This window comes from Octodon degus, unplaced genomic scaffold (assembly GCF_000260255.1).
Source record: "Octodon degus isolate 3935 unplaced genomic scaffold, OctDeg1.0 scaffold00049, whole genome shotgun sequence".
NCBI lineage: Eukaryota > Metazoa > Chordata > Mammalia > Rodentia > Octodontidae > Octodon > Octodon degus.
In genome coordinates, this window is record NW_004524625.1 from 2,546,186 (window position 1) to 2,564,030 (window position 17,845).

Here is a 17,845-nt window from a genome sequence, read left to right on the forward strand (position 1 = left end):
TAGAAATATTTTTAAAAGTGTGGAAAGGCTTAAAGTCTTAAAGCATATATAAATACTAAAATAAATATAGCGTCTCTACTTCACTGATTCTCACATTGCGGGGTGTCTGGAATGCAGCCTCGGCAGTACGCAAGAGACCACTGTTCCAGGGATTACACTCGGGACGTGCGCTGGCAGGGCAGGTGCTTATCGCCCCGTGCTATCGCCCTGGCACCAGCACACATCTTGACTTTAGAAGTGGCACACACCTCTTTGAAGTATTGTTTTCTGGTGAGTCTTTTGGTCTCCCATAGTCTATTCATCCTGGCACGCCCACTTCCTGAGTCTCTCAATCCTTTCCTCTATGATTTGACTGACATGTGGTTTTTTGTTTGTTTTGAACTAGGATTTCACTGTGTAGTTCAGGCTAGACTTGACCTAGATGTCAACCTTCTGCCTCACCTCCTGTATTACAGGTGCCCAACATCATGACTGGCTGCCACATATGACATTTTAACTTCACTTAATTTGGGCCATCACTTTCTTCATGGTTTAGGAGCCATCCTAGTAGCAAATTTGCTTATGGGCAAAACTGATCATTTTTCTCATCCACTCCTATACTCTGGTTCCAGTGATTAGAAGTTCCTCAGAATCCAGGCCTATGTGTACTATGACTCCTGCTAATAAATGATGACTCAGTTGTGTGGCTCTCTTGTTCAATAGTCCCTTCCTTCCTCTATTAGGGTCAGCACGGGCCCACCTCAGTTCTGCTATGATGTAACCCTAATTAGTGGCCAGGAGTACATATGAGGACAGATCCTGGAGGAGGTATATTTTGTCTTGAGGGTCTGAGTTCTCTACATTGCTTTCAAAAAGAGGGAAGAGGGGAGTTCATCCCTTACAAGGGGATAGGAGCTGCTTTTCCATGTTCAGAGGCTTTGGAGAATTCTCAGGACATACATCCTGATGTTTCCATTCAAAGGGTCAGAGTCCTGTTAATCTTTACATAGCTCATTTGCTTTTTTCATATATCATCAAAGAAGGCCATTTAATCTTCTCTGAAACTTTGATTACTGTATTAATTTCCAAAGGAGGTCTTTAGCTTTCTCTGCCCCACTGCTGTGGACTCAGAAAGATGAGAATCTTTCTGTAAGCTTTAACTTGCTTTCATTACTTGTCAATCGTCTGTAGATTTTTTAAAAAGTGTTTTGAGACAAGGTTTATGTAGCTCAGGCTGGTCTTGAACTCACTATGTAGCATGGATTGGCTTAAAACTTGTGGCAATCATCCTTTCTTGGCCTCCTAAGTTTGGTGATCACAGACATGTGCCACCATGCCTCAAAATTGCCTGTAGTTTTCCATCATATTCTGAGGTATGCATGAGCTTAGCAAAAATCAGTTGCACTATAATAACTCATTGCTATCACAGAAATTATTTCTGCTTCTCCTGTATTTCTGGTACAGCTTGAGTGTTTCTCCCAAGGCTTCATGTTTTGGAACCATGGTCCCCACTATAGCAATGGTGGGAGTTTATGAAACCTTTAGGAAGTAAAGCCTATACAAGGTAACTGGGTCACTGGAGGAGCTACCCTCTAGGTGCAAATTCTCATTGCAAATATAGCCTGCAAAATATTTACCTGGGATCCACATATGGGGAAAGGATTAAAAAGGAAGAAAAACTAAGCAAAGGGAAAAGCCCAAATGCCATGTAGATTGAATAAAGTTTTAGTCACCTCATGAGGACCCCTGGTGTACTTAGCCCATCAGAGCTGTTCCTTGGTGGTCAAAATTGCTAAGTGTTAGCTAGGGGTGGTGACACATGTTGTAACCACAGCACTTTGGGAAGCTGAAGGAGGAAGATCACAAGTTTGAGCCTAACCTGGGAAACTTAGTGTCTTAGTGAGACCCTCTTAGAATAAAAATAAAAAGGGCTGTGAATGTAACTCAGTGTGAAGGCCCTAGGTTCAGTTCCTAGTACTGGAAAAGAAATTACCAAGCCTTTATACCTCTGCCTTGCTCAGGACCTCACATGGCTGCCCTGCACAGGACAAGGCCTTGGGTGAGACAGCTCTCGACATAACTGCGGCAAATGAAAGAACTGCTACCTAGCACTGGTCTGCTCATAGCTTTCCCTTACATTGGGGCAACAAGTCCTCCTTGAGGGGAATGTATCCACATATGTCACAGATGGTGTGAGTCATTTTAAATACATCATAAGAATATGAAAATATCCAGGATTAAAGGAGAAAACGCAAAGGGTGGCATCTAAGCAGAGATTAGAGATGGGCAAAGAAGCAGGCAAGCATGCTCACAGTGAGAATAATCTCTCAACTGAAAGTTATTCAAAACTGACACAAACATTAGATATATCAAATGAAAAGAAGGAATAAAGATGAATTGAGAATATTATAAATAAATACAGATAAAAGCATAAATGAGCTTCAGGAAAACTTCAGTCAATCTAATATATAGTACATGTTACTGGAACTCCCCAAAATAAAGAGGAGATCAGAAAAAAACCTAAGGAGGCCAGACGTGGTGGCGCATCCCTGTAATCCCAGCATTTGGTAAAATGAGGCAGGATGATTGATGCAAGCTCAAAGTCAGCCTGGTTTACACAGTGAGACCCTACCTCAAAAACAAACAAACAAACAAACAAACAAACAAACCCTGCCAGGCCAGGTTCAGCAAAGTGCCTGCTTAGGCAAAGTGCAGTGGCCAGGGGTTCAATCCCTGGCATGCCGTGCTGGCCCCATCCCTAGGGCACACCGAGACAGCAATTGAGACTGGGCGTGGTGGTGCACGCCTGTAATCCCAGCACTCGGGAGGCTGAAAACAGGAGAATCACTATGAGTCCGATCTATGCAGTGAGACCCTGGAGACCCTGTACCAAATACATTAAAACAAAACAAAACAAAAACAAAAAAAAAAAAAAAAAAAAAAAAAACACAAAACACACACACACCAAGAAAAATCTGAAGAAATAATAGTTTAAATTTTAAAATATTTGATTACAAGTATTAACCCTTTGGTGAGAGGAGAAAGCTTAGAAAATGCAAAACACAAGAAACATGAAGAAAAACTACATCAAGAATCAAGATATGTCATATGCTGGGGATATAGCTCTTGGTATAGCATGTTCCTATCATGTGGAAGTCCCTGAGTTTTGTCCTTAGCAGACCAGACAGACACAGAAAAAGGGACAGAGATAGACAGACAGACAGAGAGAAAGACAGACACAGACAGAGAGAGACAGACACACACAGACAGACAGAGAGAGAGAGAGACAGAGACAGAGACAGAGACAGAGAGACAGAGAAAGACACAGAGACACAGAGAGACAAACACGGAGATAGAGAGATAGAGATATTAGCCAAATTATTTTTGGCTAATTATTTTTAACCAAATTAAAATAGTTTTACAACAAAAATAGTATTAAAACAAAAATTACAAGTGATACAGGATTTCACTTAACAAAATAATATGAATTTCATAGTATTTGTTGTAATGCATACTGTTGTCTTCCAGTCAGTTATTCATATTACCACATATATGCATGCAAAATTGGAAGAAGAAAAAAAGAAATACATAAGAAATTAAGAGTAAAAGGATAATTGAAAAAAGGAGACAAAACAAAGCATTAACAGCTTCTTTCTGTAGACCAGCAGAAATCCACAGTACAGTTGTCCAAATCATCCTGCTTACATGCATAGATATAGCTCTTTCCCCCACTCCTTCTCAACTGTCCTTAACTCAGTAATTCTGGAGAGCATTATTTAAATAAAATCAAGGCAAAGTTTTTGTTTCAACATACAAAAGCGAAAGACTTCATTACCAGGAGACAAGCATGTCAAAAAATACTATATACAGTTCTTTAATAAAGAGAAAAATAAGGTATAACTGCAGCACTTGGGAAGCTAAGGCCAGAGAGCTTCTGTAAATTAGAGGCCAGCCTGGGCTACATAGTAAGTTCCAGGCCAGCCTACCCTACATACCAAGATCCTGTCTCATTAAAAAAATTATTACACTGGTACCTCATTTCACAAATTTAAATCTTTCCATGATACTAATCACAAGCCAAATTCGTCATCAGCCAAATCAAATTCAGTGCTCAGGTACCACTCTTTAAAAGACAGAGATATAAATAACAATTATAAGGCATCATGAAGTTATAACACATGTAAAGATACAATATGTTCTTGGTGCAGTGGCACATGTCTATAATCCCAGGACCCTGAGAGCTGATGCAGGATGACCCCAAATTCCAGTCCATCCTCGGCAATTTATTAATTTAGGAACACCCTTTCTCAAAAAGAAAAATAAAGTTCTGGGTATATTGCTTATTACGAATTCGATAGGTTCAATCCCCAGTACCACAAAAATAAATGAATAAATAAATAAATAGTATAGTAGCAATGGCCCAAAAAACAGAGAGAGAAATGGAAGTGTGTTAATTTTATGACACACATATATAAAATGGCACAATGTCACTTAAAGGTAGACTATGAAAATTAAAGATACATATTTTAAAATCTAAAATAGCACTACAAGAATAAAAGTGTTATATCTAATAAGCTAGCAAAAGAGATAAAATGGAACCGACATAGACTAGGGCAAAGCTGGATGAGGATGTATGCGTTCCTATCAATTACAAGATCCCAGAACACATGGCAGAACAGTTCCCCCAGCCCTGCACATAGACTTTAGAGAACCTGAGTAGGCTTTTCACAGGATGTCTTAGACCTGACATCAGTCTGAGGCATGAGATGCCAGCACTGCCTCTCAGAACCCACGCGGAGAAGTTTCATGGGTTTCCTCACGAAAGTTCTGGACAGTATGAAAGGACAGATGCCAAAAAGAGCTTGCTATCTTGGCCTTCCACATAATAACCTGCCCTGGTTTCTCTAGGGTTTTCTTTTATCTTCCTTTTTCCTCTTTTACTTGACCCACGCTTGCTCTGAAGTGCCAGTTTCCCCCTCTCACTCTTCACGTCTACATTTATTATTTATTTATTGATTTATTTATTGATTTATTGATTTATTTATTTATTGTGGAACCAGTTTACTTCTACTTTTAAAAGAAACTTTTATTATTTGTATGGTACAAGGTCTCACTGTGCAGCTCAGACTCATAGTGATCCTGTCTCAGCCTCCCCAGTGCTGGCTGAGCTTTCAGGCACGGGCAACCATGTCTGGTTTGGAGGCTGGCACAGCATGCGATACCAGGGATCAAACTTGGGTCCTTATGCTTTCCAGGCAGGCGCTTAGACTACTGAGCTATCTCCCAGCCTTTACTTTTATGTTTTCAGATAAATGTTGCCACTGCTTTTTGCTCATTTTGCTCATTTCTTTGTTCAAGATGAGAAGTTAACTCCAGAAGGAGAGGTGAACAACCCAGAACTTTGTAAAATTTAATTGACAAGCCAATTTTATTTTATTTTATTTATTCATTTTTGTATTGTTCAGGATCTCACTAGTAGAACAGACTCATAGGGATCTGCCTGTTTACAGTCTCTCAAGAGCTGAGATTACAGGCAGGCACCACCATGCCCAGTCTCAATTGCCCTCTCAACCGGCCCTGTAGGTGGGGCCAGCATGGCAGGCCCGGGGTTCAAACCCCTAGCCCCTGCGCCTGCTTGCAGGTGCTTTAATCTGCTGAACTATTTGACCCTTTCCAAGCCATTTTTCGAAGGAGCTACCCAATAACATTTTGGTGAGCCAGCCAGGACATTCCAATAATGGAATCATTAAAAAAGATTAATTATAATTTTGAAAAGAATGGGGGAGAAAGACTCAATTTTCATGAGCTTGTGAATCAAGATGCCATTTCCTGGAAGGCAATAATGACTCTGGTAAGTTTTGTTTTCAATATCCATTTTTTACCTTGCTACAATTAATAAATATATATTACAGAAAAGTAATTTCAAGAAGTGTCTTGCTGCACTGGACACGGCATTATACATCTGTACAGTAATCCCAGCACTTAAGAAGTTGAGGCAGGAGGATCACCTCATTGGAGGCCATCTGGGGTACATAGTGAGTTCAAGACCAACCTGAACTACACAGCAAGACTGTCTCAAACGAACAAGACAAGACGAGACGAGATGAGATGAGACAAGTATCCTGCTGCAAGAAGTTTAATCTGACTAAAGGTTTCATGCTGATGCTCTGGCTATGAAAAAGAAAAAGGTACAGAATGTTAAAGATAGAACTTCACCGAACACCCATTCCACACACACTCCTACCCCATTTTACAGAATGTGAGGCCCAGAGGCCAGAAACGACTTTTATAAATCAGATACTGCATTAGCAGAACAGGAGCAGGAACCCAAGTCTCCCGGCTCTATTCAATTCTATTCAATGTAACAAACACCTAAGTGGGCCCCTGGGGATCCAGCTGAGGAAAAGGAGTGCTGGAAGTTTTCTGGGAAGAGGTTTAGAAGTGGGTGACTTCACTGGGTGGAAGTTCAGCGCCAGGGAACATCAATTGTTCCTAGGCAACCAATAATCTGTACCATCCTCACCCCACAATAGGAGTATGGTGAGTAAACTGACCCTGAATGATACAAAGCTAGATGAAACTTCTGCAACTCGTGCGGCCAAGCAAAAAGTACGAATCAGCACAGGAAGAGAGCATAACGCTGGTAAGGACTTTAAAGGGCAGGCAGGACTTCCACAGGCGGAGATACATCATGCACGTGCTGTGGTCACGACAAAGGCACTTTGCGCATCCCAGAGTTAGGTTAGCGTCCCACGTCATCTATTTATCAAATCCCCTTCACTGCTCTGTGCCTGTTTGTTGAGCTGTAAATTGTAAATCTGAGATCAAGCATCCTCTGTGCAGATTTGTTCGGAGGATTAAATGAGATAAAGCACAAATGAGCCTAACATCAATGGTGGCTGTTAGATCTATTATTGTACTTGAGGCACTTGCCCAATTAATCCTAACAACAACCTGAGGGGTAAAGTATTATTGGCATGACTTTTTTTTTTTTAAGATAGAATCTTGGGGGTCGGGGAGATCACTCAGTAGAATAAGCACTTGCCTGGCCATCCCCGGCTCCACCAAAAATAAATAAATAAATAAATAAATAAGAAGATAGAATCTTGCTGTGTAGTTCAGGCTGGCCTTGAATTTACTATGTACCCCAGGCTAACCTTGAACTTGTGGTGATCTTCCTGCCTCAGCCTCCTGCATGCTAGAATTACAGGTGTGTGACGCTGAGCCCAGCTGGTACAGTGTTTTTACAGATTAGGAAGCTGGAGCTTAGAAAGATGACTTTACTTAAGCTGCTTAGTAAACACTGGTAAGGCATCCAGCCCCTGGCTGCAGCAGTATCCAGAATGGAAAGCAGTAAAGCCCCTATCAGCTGTACTTGCCCTTGGAGGGTGTGCACCTTTTTTTTTTTTTTTTTGAACTCTGTGATAGCAGGTTAGGATTCATCCCTCTGGAGGTCACTTTGACCCAAGGTGGCAGTAGAAAAGACTCCCATTCAACTCACGGAAAAAGTTCTGCACAATGAGGATTGCTCACCAAACCGCCAACAGAATGTTTCTCAAACACAAGTGATGGATGAGCTTCTGTTGAAAATGCTTCTAGACCCATCCCAAAGTTAAATTATTTTTATTTTGATACTACTTTCATACTTATAAGAAAGTGACTCAGTATAAATTCCTTGTGTTTATGGTTGTTCTAAAACTCTAAAGCAAGACAAATGGGAAACAACCAAACTGCTATGCCCACACAATGTAAAAAAACAAAACAAAACAAAACATTTTCAGTTAATATGGAGGAAGTCGTTGTTTTGCTGAAAGTAAATTGTTATTTGCAACCTGAGCATGGCACATATTGCTCTGGCACAAGTTCTTTTGAGACTTGGTATGCCCATAGCTCTGTGTACTATAGGCAGCTCCCACTGCAGATCAACAAAACGGAAGAGACTACTTAAAAGTTTCCATAAACAAGTGTCAAGCACGTACAAATATATTAACGCTGTGTGTGTGGGGGGGGGGTCTCAAGTAGAGCAATGAGGGCCTAATTGATAGGTTTTGACAGTGTCTCAGCAGCGAAACAGGCAGAAGGAAAAAGGGAAAGGGGCTTTATCATAAAGGGAAAGGGGCTTCATTATCTCGGAGGACACGGAGAGAATTTGGGAAGATCAGGAATTCTCTGGATTGGAACAAAGGGAGGCTGAGGCTTTTACGGCCTGTTGCCAGGGGTGGGGCTGGAGGGGGATGTTCAGATATACCTGAGGAGCTGATGGGGGCCTTCCCTGAGGGGGCGGGAAAGGTGAAAGGAAACTGCATCTTGGGCTGAGCTGGAGAAGCAGGGAGGAGGTGGTCTCTGGGAAGATGAGCTGTTGTTGTAAGGGCTTCAGCCATATTGGACGACCACCATAATAATGCAGTAACTCATACCAGGGCCAGAACCTATCACTAATCATTTTCAAAACCCTGGGCCATCTTCACCTGAAAAGCTATAGAGCAGGACCCTAGTGCTTTGGGGTAGAATGCCTGAGTCACCCAAGAAATCTGTGCATCTGCTTTCTGCCGTTTACCTCTTTAACTAGTAGTAATCGTCAGTTTACTGAGTAGATTCTTCCTCTAGAAGCCTTTTTCCTGCCCCTGTAAGACAAATAGGTCTCACCTACTTTGTACCCACACTGTACCCTCCAAACTCGTCACCAGGCCATAGAGCTCAATGGCATAATCCTTGCCTCTGTTCTCTACACTGAGTTCCACAAAAACAGGAATTGAGTCTGACCATTTCTGGTCCTCACTTCCCCATACAGGGCTGGGCTCAGGTAATATTGTATCTAGGGTAAGCAGCTAACTGAGTTAAAAAAACTCAGCATTGAAATGACTTAGTAGGACAGAGTTTTAAGAAAGGAAGATGCTTTATTTCTAAGTAGGCAAAAGAAGACAGGCACAAGTTGCCCTGGAGAGAGGGCAGGGGTCTGATGGATAGGGCCTTTGTCGCTGGCTTTTTAAATTAGGTTTTAAGGATCCCTCCTCCTAGGTGGTTACCTGGAACTTGTCACAATCTGATTGGATGTCTAGGATGTCTTAGATGCGTTCTGGGCCACAACTAAAGGTGGAGAGGAGTGCTTATCGTCTTTTTTTTTTTTTTTTTTTAGTACAGGGTCTATAGGGTCTCACTACACAGATAAGATTAGTAGTGAGCCTCCTGTTTTCAGCCTCCCAAGTGCTGGGATTACAGGTGTGTACTACCATGCCCAGTCTCAGCTGCTGTCTCAGCGCACCCCGGGGGTGGGGCCAGCACAGTATGTGGTGCCAAGGATTGAACCCCAGTCCCTGCAAGAGGTGTAGGGGTGGTTATCTTAGTTTTGGTGCACCTGTCTTCCTCCTGCTCTGCCCTCAGGTCTTTGATGTGAGTTCTTTGCCATTTATGCTATATGGTGCCTTTCTATCTCTGGTTTTCTCTACCCTTGTCCTTTTAATTGCAGAAGAATTCCTAAAATAAAGTTTTAACTCGTAGTCAGTTTTAGCCTGAAAACCTAATGAAGCCCCAGTTCTAATCTTTCCCTGCCCACAAACCTCTCTATATATATTATAATACTAAATAAACAAGAGAATGAATGAGTGAATGAGTAATTGACCTCTCAGATTCCCTTTCAGTTCTGGGATAGTCAGTTCCATCATCCAGCTCAGCTTTTCTTTTCTTTCCCTCGCTCCCATTTTTGTTCCTGCAAGAGCTTAGAAAGAACATTTATCCCTAGAGACAGAAGCATCCTTCTGTCTTTCACTGCCTGCCCCTCATTTTGTATGTGAAATAGCTAAAGGGCAGAGGGCAAGTGCCTTGCTCCAGGCCCCCCAGCTCGGATATAAGCAAACCAGACCAAGAGCCTTGCGCCCTGGTAACCACTTTAGTGTTTCTTCCAAGACATTGTCTAGGTATTATTCTTTTAGCTAGTTTTAGTTAGGGCTGCCATCGGGGAAAGTGTGACCTCACCTCCTCCATGGCAGTGTTTTGAGAACAAACTGGATTCTCACGGTTCTTCCAATGGTGGCAGGGTGCCCATGTCAGGCAAGGTATTTTTCATACTGAAAAAGAAACAAAGATAGCGTCAGGACTAGTTTGTAATTTCCCCAGAGTTGCTGGACTCTAAAAACGCTTTGTTTCCCTCCTCAGCTTATAATGCTACCCTCGTCCTTAGTAAAGTACAGCAGGAAGGTAGACTTGTTCTTTTTTTTTTTTTAAAGAAAATTTGTACTTATTTATGTACATATTCATTTCCAGATGCATTTATTTTTGCAAGCGGCCAATATGGACATCCTGCAACTCCCACCCCTCTTCCTCCTTATTTTAGACATTTTACTTCTCTCCCATGGCCAAAAACACTAGTGTCATCCCTAGCCCCCGGACATCCTTCTTCCTTCCAGGCAGGGAGACAGCCAGCATCCTCATGCCTCCCTTCCCAGGGGGCCCAGGCTTTGACCTCACAACTGCTAGACCCTCATTCAACATTTAATCACTTCCTCTCTCAACACCCCGCCTGCTGTCCTTCACCCTGACTCCTGGCTGTGGCCTTGAGATCCAGGTGGAGAGAAATCCAGAAGGGAAGGAAATGCAGAATCATGGTCAAATATTACAGAAACAAATAATAAATAAATACATTATTATTATATTTATATATTAAAAATTTATTAAAATTGTTTTATTTCATCATACAAGCCAGTTCCACTTGTAGTTTTCATTCTTCCTTAAAGCAATAGCTAAGTTTATAATCAGTTATCAGTTTCATGCATGCTATAAATTTCAGAAAAATAAATTTAAGAATAGTAGGAATTGTTTAATATTGCAAAATATTTATTAGTTCCTATATAGCTACCAGGCAATTCCTGACTTCCTCCAAGACTAAAAGTAAAACATAAAAAGAAGCAAGAAAACAGATTCTGCTATTCTGGGAAAAGTTACATCATTATGCACCTGCACTGTCTGAAAGAAAAGATCTCACAGGACCAGTTAGTGATGTGTTTTGTCTCGTATCCAACAGCTCTTGCCATTTGCATGCTTCCCATACTCTTGTACGGGCAGCAGACAACCCACCGAATCTGTCAAGGCATGGGAATATCTCTGTCCATGCTTGAGAGAGTAGTGGTTGAACAGGTATATATATCTGTCTAAGCTGCTCAAACTAGATACTTATATATATTCATCTTCTTGCATGTGTATTTAATGTGTTTTGTGTACTTGGGACAAGATACAGCAGTGTTTCCCTGGTTCCTGAATGGGGCTAGGCAGGAGGAATGTCAAGTGGATAGGACACACAGAGTCAGTGCTGAGTACCAGCTACTGAGCGTCAGAGTAATTAAACAGTGAGTAGTTGTGTGGATATACAAGGCCCCTAATGCACAGGACCTAAGGAAGGATGCTCTCTTGTGCAAACCATGGATGGTATTGCTTCGTTGATTCCTCCTTTTCCCACTTCTCATAACCAATTCACAAGCTGGTCCTGTGGATTCTACTTCCAATATCTAGTTTGAATTTCTCCTTTCTCTCCATCTCCACTACCACCCTCCCCCAGCCCAGGCAGCCATCTTTCCTTACTCGCACTTACAATAACATCTCCCTGACTGGCTTTTCTGCTTCCATTCTTCTGCCAGCCAGTTTTCCAGAAGGAAATCAGTACGCTGTTAAAATGTCAATAGCATAGCATTACTCTCTTGCTTAAAATCACTCCACGGTGTTCCCTTTGCTCTATAGATAAAGCCCAATTACCTTAAAGTAACCAACTGGGATGTCTCTGACCTGGCCTCTGTACCATTCTCTGGCCTCACTTTAGACCGGCCTCGCCAGTCTTCTTGTTTTTTTCAACCCACCACTCTTAGCCTTCACAGAGGCTCTTCTCTCTGCCTGGAACATTCTCGTTTGACAGTGATTTGTCCTTCTGCCTCTTCAGAGAGGCCTCTGTGAACACTGTCATCCATTACTCACCCATTCTATTCTCTCATATCACAATGCCTTGTTTAATGATGTACTTGAGTGCCAGCAAGTTTGTGTGCTCCTGCCCCAACACAGGAAGGGACTATTCATTTTGTACTTCTAGCACCTACTTCATCCTGCATGAGGAGAACACTCAATATCGTTAAACAAATGGCTGTTTTAAAACTGCAAGATTGGGGGCTGGCCAAATAGCTCAGCAAATTAAAGCGCATGCAAGCAGGTGCAAGGGCCAGGAGTTCCATCCCCAGGCCTGCCATGCCAGCCCTGTCCCTGGGGCGTGCTGAGATGGCAATTGAGACTGGGCGTGGTGGTACATGTTTGCAATCCCAGCTCTTTGGAGGCTGTAAACAGACAGATCACTATGAGTCTGATCTAGCAGTAAAACCCTGAACACCCTGCAGACCCTTCCCCAAAAATACAAAAATGAACTAACAAAAAAAAACTTGCAAAATGGCACAGAGTCCCGGTGTTTTGGAAGACCAGTGTGGAAAGTAAAAGAAGTAGGGGGGAAAAAGCTGGAGGGAGGAGGCTGCCATCTGTGCTGGTTTTAAAATCTCACTGGACCAACTTTTACTGTTGAAAGTAATGATTAGAAAACAGGACTTAGCATGACCCTTATGTAGACTACAGAGTGAGAACTCTGCTTTAGTGCCTGCAAATCCATACTTTAAAAAGAAGGGTTAGGAGTGTAGATCAGGAATAGACCATGAGCTGAGCATACACATGACCCTGGGTTTGACGTTAGCACCCCCCCCCCAAAAAAAAAAGGAAGAGAAAGAATCATCCAAATTATTCTGGATGCATTCAAGTCAATGCAAAAAAGAGAAAGGAACTAGGTATGGTGGTGCTTACCTGTATTCTGAGGAAGAAGGATTATGAGAGTATAAGGCTAGCCTGAATTACACAGCAAGACCATCTCAAACAAACAAAGAATTTTTTTTTTAATTTTATGCATAGTCACTTTTTAGAGCAGTTTTAGGTTTACAGAAAATTTAAGCAGTAAGTTCAGGGAGTTCATACTTCCCCTTTTGCTCTCATCCTCCTTAGTTTTCTTCATCCTTAACATCTTATTCTGGCGTGACCCATCTGCTATAATTAATGAACAAATATCAGTATGATTTATTCATAAAAGTATTGGGGACCTGGCCAAAATCCCCAACAGCCTATGTGAGAGGTATGGTGAAAGGATGAAATAGGAAACAGATAAATTTAGTAATGCACAAAGGGGGCCTGGGAAGTCCATGCCTCGGGATGGGCAGAGACAAAGACATTGCAAGCCAGCCACTATGTATTGTGGGTATGCAGTGATAGGATGGGCTAGTGGAAGAGTCTGATAATCCCAAGCCTCCATTTGTCCCTTAGGGAAGTATGCAAAATTAGCCATTGTGAATTTGTGGTCTCTCTAAAAAGACTCCTGCTTCGTATCAAAACAAATCCTAGGCTGTCACTGAAATCTTTTACAGGAGCAAAGCCATTTGAGTTATTTTTCCCACCTCAGACATATTTACAGCCTTAGGTGCACTGGGACAGAACCTCATAAAATCCAACCTGTTTCTCTCAGAGCCTGGGGCTATCTTAATGGTATGTTATTGGGTTTTTAAAATTTTTCAATCACAGCACTGCCACTGATGACTCAAAATGATTTTTGTGATCTACTCTGAAACCTACATTGTTTACATTTGTCGATGCTAGTTTGTGGCTGTAGCTGATTTCCTGGCCTTGAACGTCATTCTGGTTTTATTCCATTTTCCCTCTCACTTCCTGTCCCAGCCACCCCTGTGTCTATTTCCCAACTGGAGGAGGATTAGCCAATATTTCTGCTTGAGTAGCTATACTTTTGCTCCTTCAGCCCCACAAATTACACACCCTCTGTACATGGACTGCCTTCCTGTGTAGAATGGGGCGGGGGTTAAGGAAGATGACCTCGCCCTGGTTCCTTATCTCAGGGGCCTCATCACTTACATAGGTCTTGTATCACCTCGGCATAGCATGTGAAGTAAAAGTTTTTCAAGGACCTAGCAAACTATTCAAGAACAGCATCCTTTATAAAAAATAAATTTACTTATATGACACTCCAAAGGCCACACAGCATATGCTGTAGTCTACCTCTCCTTTGAAGACCTAGCCAGTCTTCCAAGTTGCTGACTTGTACCTGAACTAGTTCCATTCACACTGGGACCTGCCCTCCACTGAAAATGAACCAGCCCTGACAAAATTCACTGTGCCTTCCCAGGTATATGTAATCTGGAAACATTAACTCAGTCATGCAAGGATATAAACTTTTGCCCCCATGGGTCATAGCTTAGAGCATTCCTTGGATCTGGCTAAAGCCTCTGATTTAACTGCTCAATTTCTTCCTTCAACTAATCCTGTTTCTATCACACTCTTATATGTGTTGCAGTACTGGACAATTGTATTACATATTGTACTACTTAGCATAAGTCCAGCATTGGGCCTACAGAATTGCACAAACTAAACTACTGAACACCCGGGAGACGCCAACTCGGCACTTGATCTTGCAAACTCAGTGCCTTCTGTGTGCCAGAAAGGCGCTCGGCCACTGAGCCCCCGCCCAAGCCTGTGCCGGGTCCAGAGACCGGACACCCGCAGGAACTTCTGCCAAGACTGGTGAGCAGAGGTTCGGGGCGTGACCCTGAGTCCCCGCCCCCAGGGCCAGGCGGAGGGCGGGGCCCAAGGCCGCCGCCAACCACGCGATGCCGATACCCAGGCCCGCGATCCGGCTGCTGTGGCTGGGGCGGCTGCGGTACGCCGAGCTGCTGGCGCTCCAGGAGCGCTGGCTGCGACGGCTGCAGGCTGAACCTGGCCCTGAGGACTCGTTGGGGACCGAGGCGGGCGCGCTCCTGCTCTGCGAACCCGCAGGACCCGTGTACACAGCAGGGCTGCGCGGCGGCCTGACGCCCGAGGAAACTGCGCGGCTGCAGGCCTTGGGTGCAGAGGTGCGCGCCACAGGCCGCGGCGGCCTGGCCACCTTCCATGGCCCAGGCCAGCTGCTCTGTCACTCAGTGCTCGATTTGCGGCGCCTCGGCCTGCGCCTGCGCACGCACGTGGCGTCGCTGGAGGCGTGTGCGGTGCGCCTGTGTGAGCTCCTAGGTCTGCGGGGAGCGCGCGCGCGGCCCCCGCCCTACACCGGCGTCTGGCTGGGCGAGGACAAGATCTGCGCGATCGGTGAGCACCACTGGGCGGGGCGGGGGCGGGGCGGGGCGGTGGAAGCACCAGCTTTGAGTCTGAGCTGACCGTCGAATTTAAGGGATTAGCACGTTGCCCAGATAACCTTGTGGTTGGAGGGGAGACAGACACGTCCTGAGAAGTTATGTAGGTACACTCATTGTTATGGATGGAAATACTGTCATTAGAGAGCTACTTCCTGTGGGAAACTGAGTGCTTTTAAAATGAATCACTGTGTTTAAGGAGTCCTCAAAACCGACCAGTACCACACAGCCCCAACCCTGTATCTAGCTTGAGCTCTTTGCCAATTCTATGCACAATCCATGTTCCAGAAAGATATATTAGAAATGGTAATCTGGCCAGGTTACTTCATTGCACCAAGAGGATCTTGAGGCCTGGGGGTGCGGGGCATTGGAGGTGAGGTAGAAGATATCTATTTTAAGAACCTTTGGTTTGCCTTGCAGGAGTCCGCTGTGGAAGGCATATCACATCCCACGGCCTGGCTTTGAACTGCTCCACGGATCTCACATGGTTTGAGCACATTGTGCCCTGTGGACTGGTTGGGACAGGGGTCACTTCGCTGAGTAAGGAGCTCCAGAGGCATGTCACTGTGGATGAAGCATTGCCACATTTCCTTGTGGCCTTTAAGGAAACCTACAAGTGCACACTAATCTCTGAGGACAGCCTCAACTAAAGGCATTCACGTTAGCTCAGCTAGGATGGTTCTGTACCTGAAAGCACCAAATCGGAGTTCAATCACCAGAACCTCGATTTTAGAGCTGGCGTGTCATTCTGTGACCAGGATACCAAGGGCAAGTCATAAGCTCTGACACAGGGTTTCCTTAGGCATGTTGGTATTACCCCAATCTACCTCGAGGTGATGGATGTGAACTTACTGCAAAAGCAACACACACTGTATAAAACAGAAGGATTGTACTATTTTTTTCAGCATAGAAAATGCAGCTACCAAGCTGGGGAGATAGCTCAGTAGAATAAGTGCTTGCCTGGCAAGCACAGGATCCTGAGTTCAATCCCTGGTACAGCAAAAAAAAAAAAGAAAATGCAGCTACCATAGACTGTCATTTTTCAATCAATTATTTGTTACTTTCTCAGTATTGTATCTAGTTGAGCATTTCTGGTTAATTTTGTGAGAATCCTTCAGGAGGCTGAGGCATGAGGATGGCCAGGAGTTTAAGGCCAGCTAAAGTAAGACCATGATAAATTTTACTTACTTATTTTTTGTGGGAATCAAATCTTTGGATGGCCCAGGTAAAAGTGACATGATGTACTCATTTTCTTTCTCAAGAGATAAATGTAGGTCCTTTTTGCAATAAAGGGAAAATCCTCTTGGAGGAATAGAACAGGATCCTGTCATCCTGTGCTGGAGTCTTCAGATTTGGTAATTCATCTGTTTTTGGGTCGGATCCCCTGAGCTAAGCCAGAGGCTATAGGAGAAACATAGTTTCTCACATTGCACAAATGCTGGGTGGTTTTTCTTACATGTGATCCCTCCATTTGAAAGCCTGTGTACTAGTTATCTACTTATGCATGAAAAACAATAAATATATATTTTTTTTCAGATTAGGAAATTAAGAGCTTAGCCAGGTGTCTCTAGGCTGAAATCTCTGCCTAAACTTGCATTAAACATGTCAGCTAGGAGTGGAGGACAGTTTTAGAGATAACCACTCAGTTGTCTGGTTGATTGTGGTTGGTGACAAGAGGCCTTCATTCCTCACTGTGTGGACCACCACTAGGGCTACTGGTGTGTTCTCATGACAGGTCATCTGGCTTCCCCAGAGCAAGTTTTATTAGAGAGAGACACCATAGGGATCACTGTTTTTTATGACCCAGTCACATGGGTATTTTCTGCAGTCTCCTAACAGATGAGCCCCATTTTACTGCGCAAGGGCCATCATAGGAACTGTGAGGGGTAAGATCTGTAGGGGCCATCTTGGAGACTGGCTCGCAGAGCCCATGAAGAGTAGAAGCAGCCTTCACACAGAGGATTCAAGGGACCCTGGTTCCAGTCTTGACTCAATGTAAAGGTCATCTGCCTTCTGGCTTCACTTTCACGTTCAAGTGGTGCCATCCCTTAGAAACATAATGGGAGCCACATTGCTTCATTAAAATGTTTTTTAAAAAACATGATGCTATTTCACTCAATGTGTTCAAAATATAAAGCAATACAAGTATATTAATAAAATCCTTTACAGGTTTTAATACTTAGTCTCCAAAATCTTGTATTTTGCTTATGTAGCACACCTTATTTTGGATTAGCCACATTTTAATTTTTTAGGCAGGGTCACATGGTATTTTAGACTGTCATGGAACTCACTGTGTATCCCAGGCTGGCTCCAACTCCTGGCAATCCTGCCTCACCATTCTGAGTGCTGGGATTACAGGTGTGCACCATATCCTGCTCGACTAGCCACATTTTCAAAGTGTTCATTGGTCACATAGGGGTAGCCTTAGACTGAATATTGTATCTAAAGTCCTCTTAAGTTCACAGAACTCCCTGGCTTCTAGGAAGAAAAATATGTCTCACTTCTAACTATTAAGTGTAAATAACTTATATCAGTTGTTCAAGCTGAAACAACATTAAAGATAATATTTCTACCCTTTATTTACAGGGATGAAAACCAAGGTTATACAATAAATTAATGACAAAGCCAGGACCAAATCCCAGATGTGAAACCTCTCTCATATCCCCTTC

The 17,845-nt window shown here is 43.3% G+C and overlaps 1 protein-coding gene across 1 annotated transcript; it reads left to right on the forward strand.

Moving 5' to 3' along the window:
* The first annotated feature begins 14,178 nt into the window (after window positions 1-14,178).
* On the forward strand, window positions 14,179-17,458 carry Lipt2 (lipoyl(octanoyl) transferase 2). Its single transcript, XM_004632590.2, has 2 exons — window positions 14,179-15,132; window positions 15,597-17,458. The coding sequence occupies exons 1-2, from the start codon at window positions 14,661-14,663 to the stop codon at window positions 15,824-15,826; spliced, it is 702 nt and encodes a 233-aa protein (XP_004632647.1). The 5' UTR covers window positions 14,179-14,660; the 3' UTR covers window positions 15,827-17,458.
* The last annotated feature ends 387 nt before the right edge of the window (window positions 17,459-17,845 follow it).

Coding starts and splice junctions, on each gene's coding strand:
- Lipt2 (XM_004632590.2), top strand. CDS start 14,661: ATGCCGATACCCAGGCCCGCGATCCGGCTGCTGTGGCTGGGGCGGCTG. Junction 15,133..15,596: donor GGACAAGATCTGCGCGATCG/GTGAGCACCACT, acceptor TTTGCCTTGCAG/GAGTCCGCTGTGGAAGGCAT.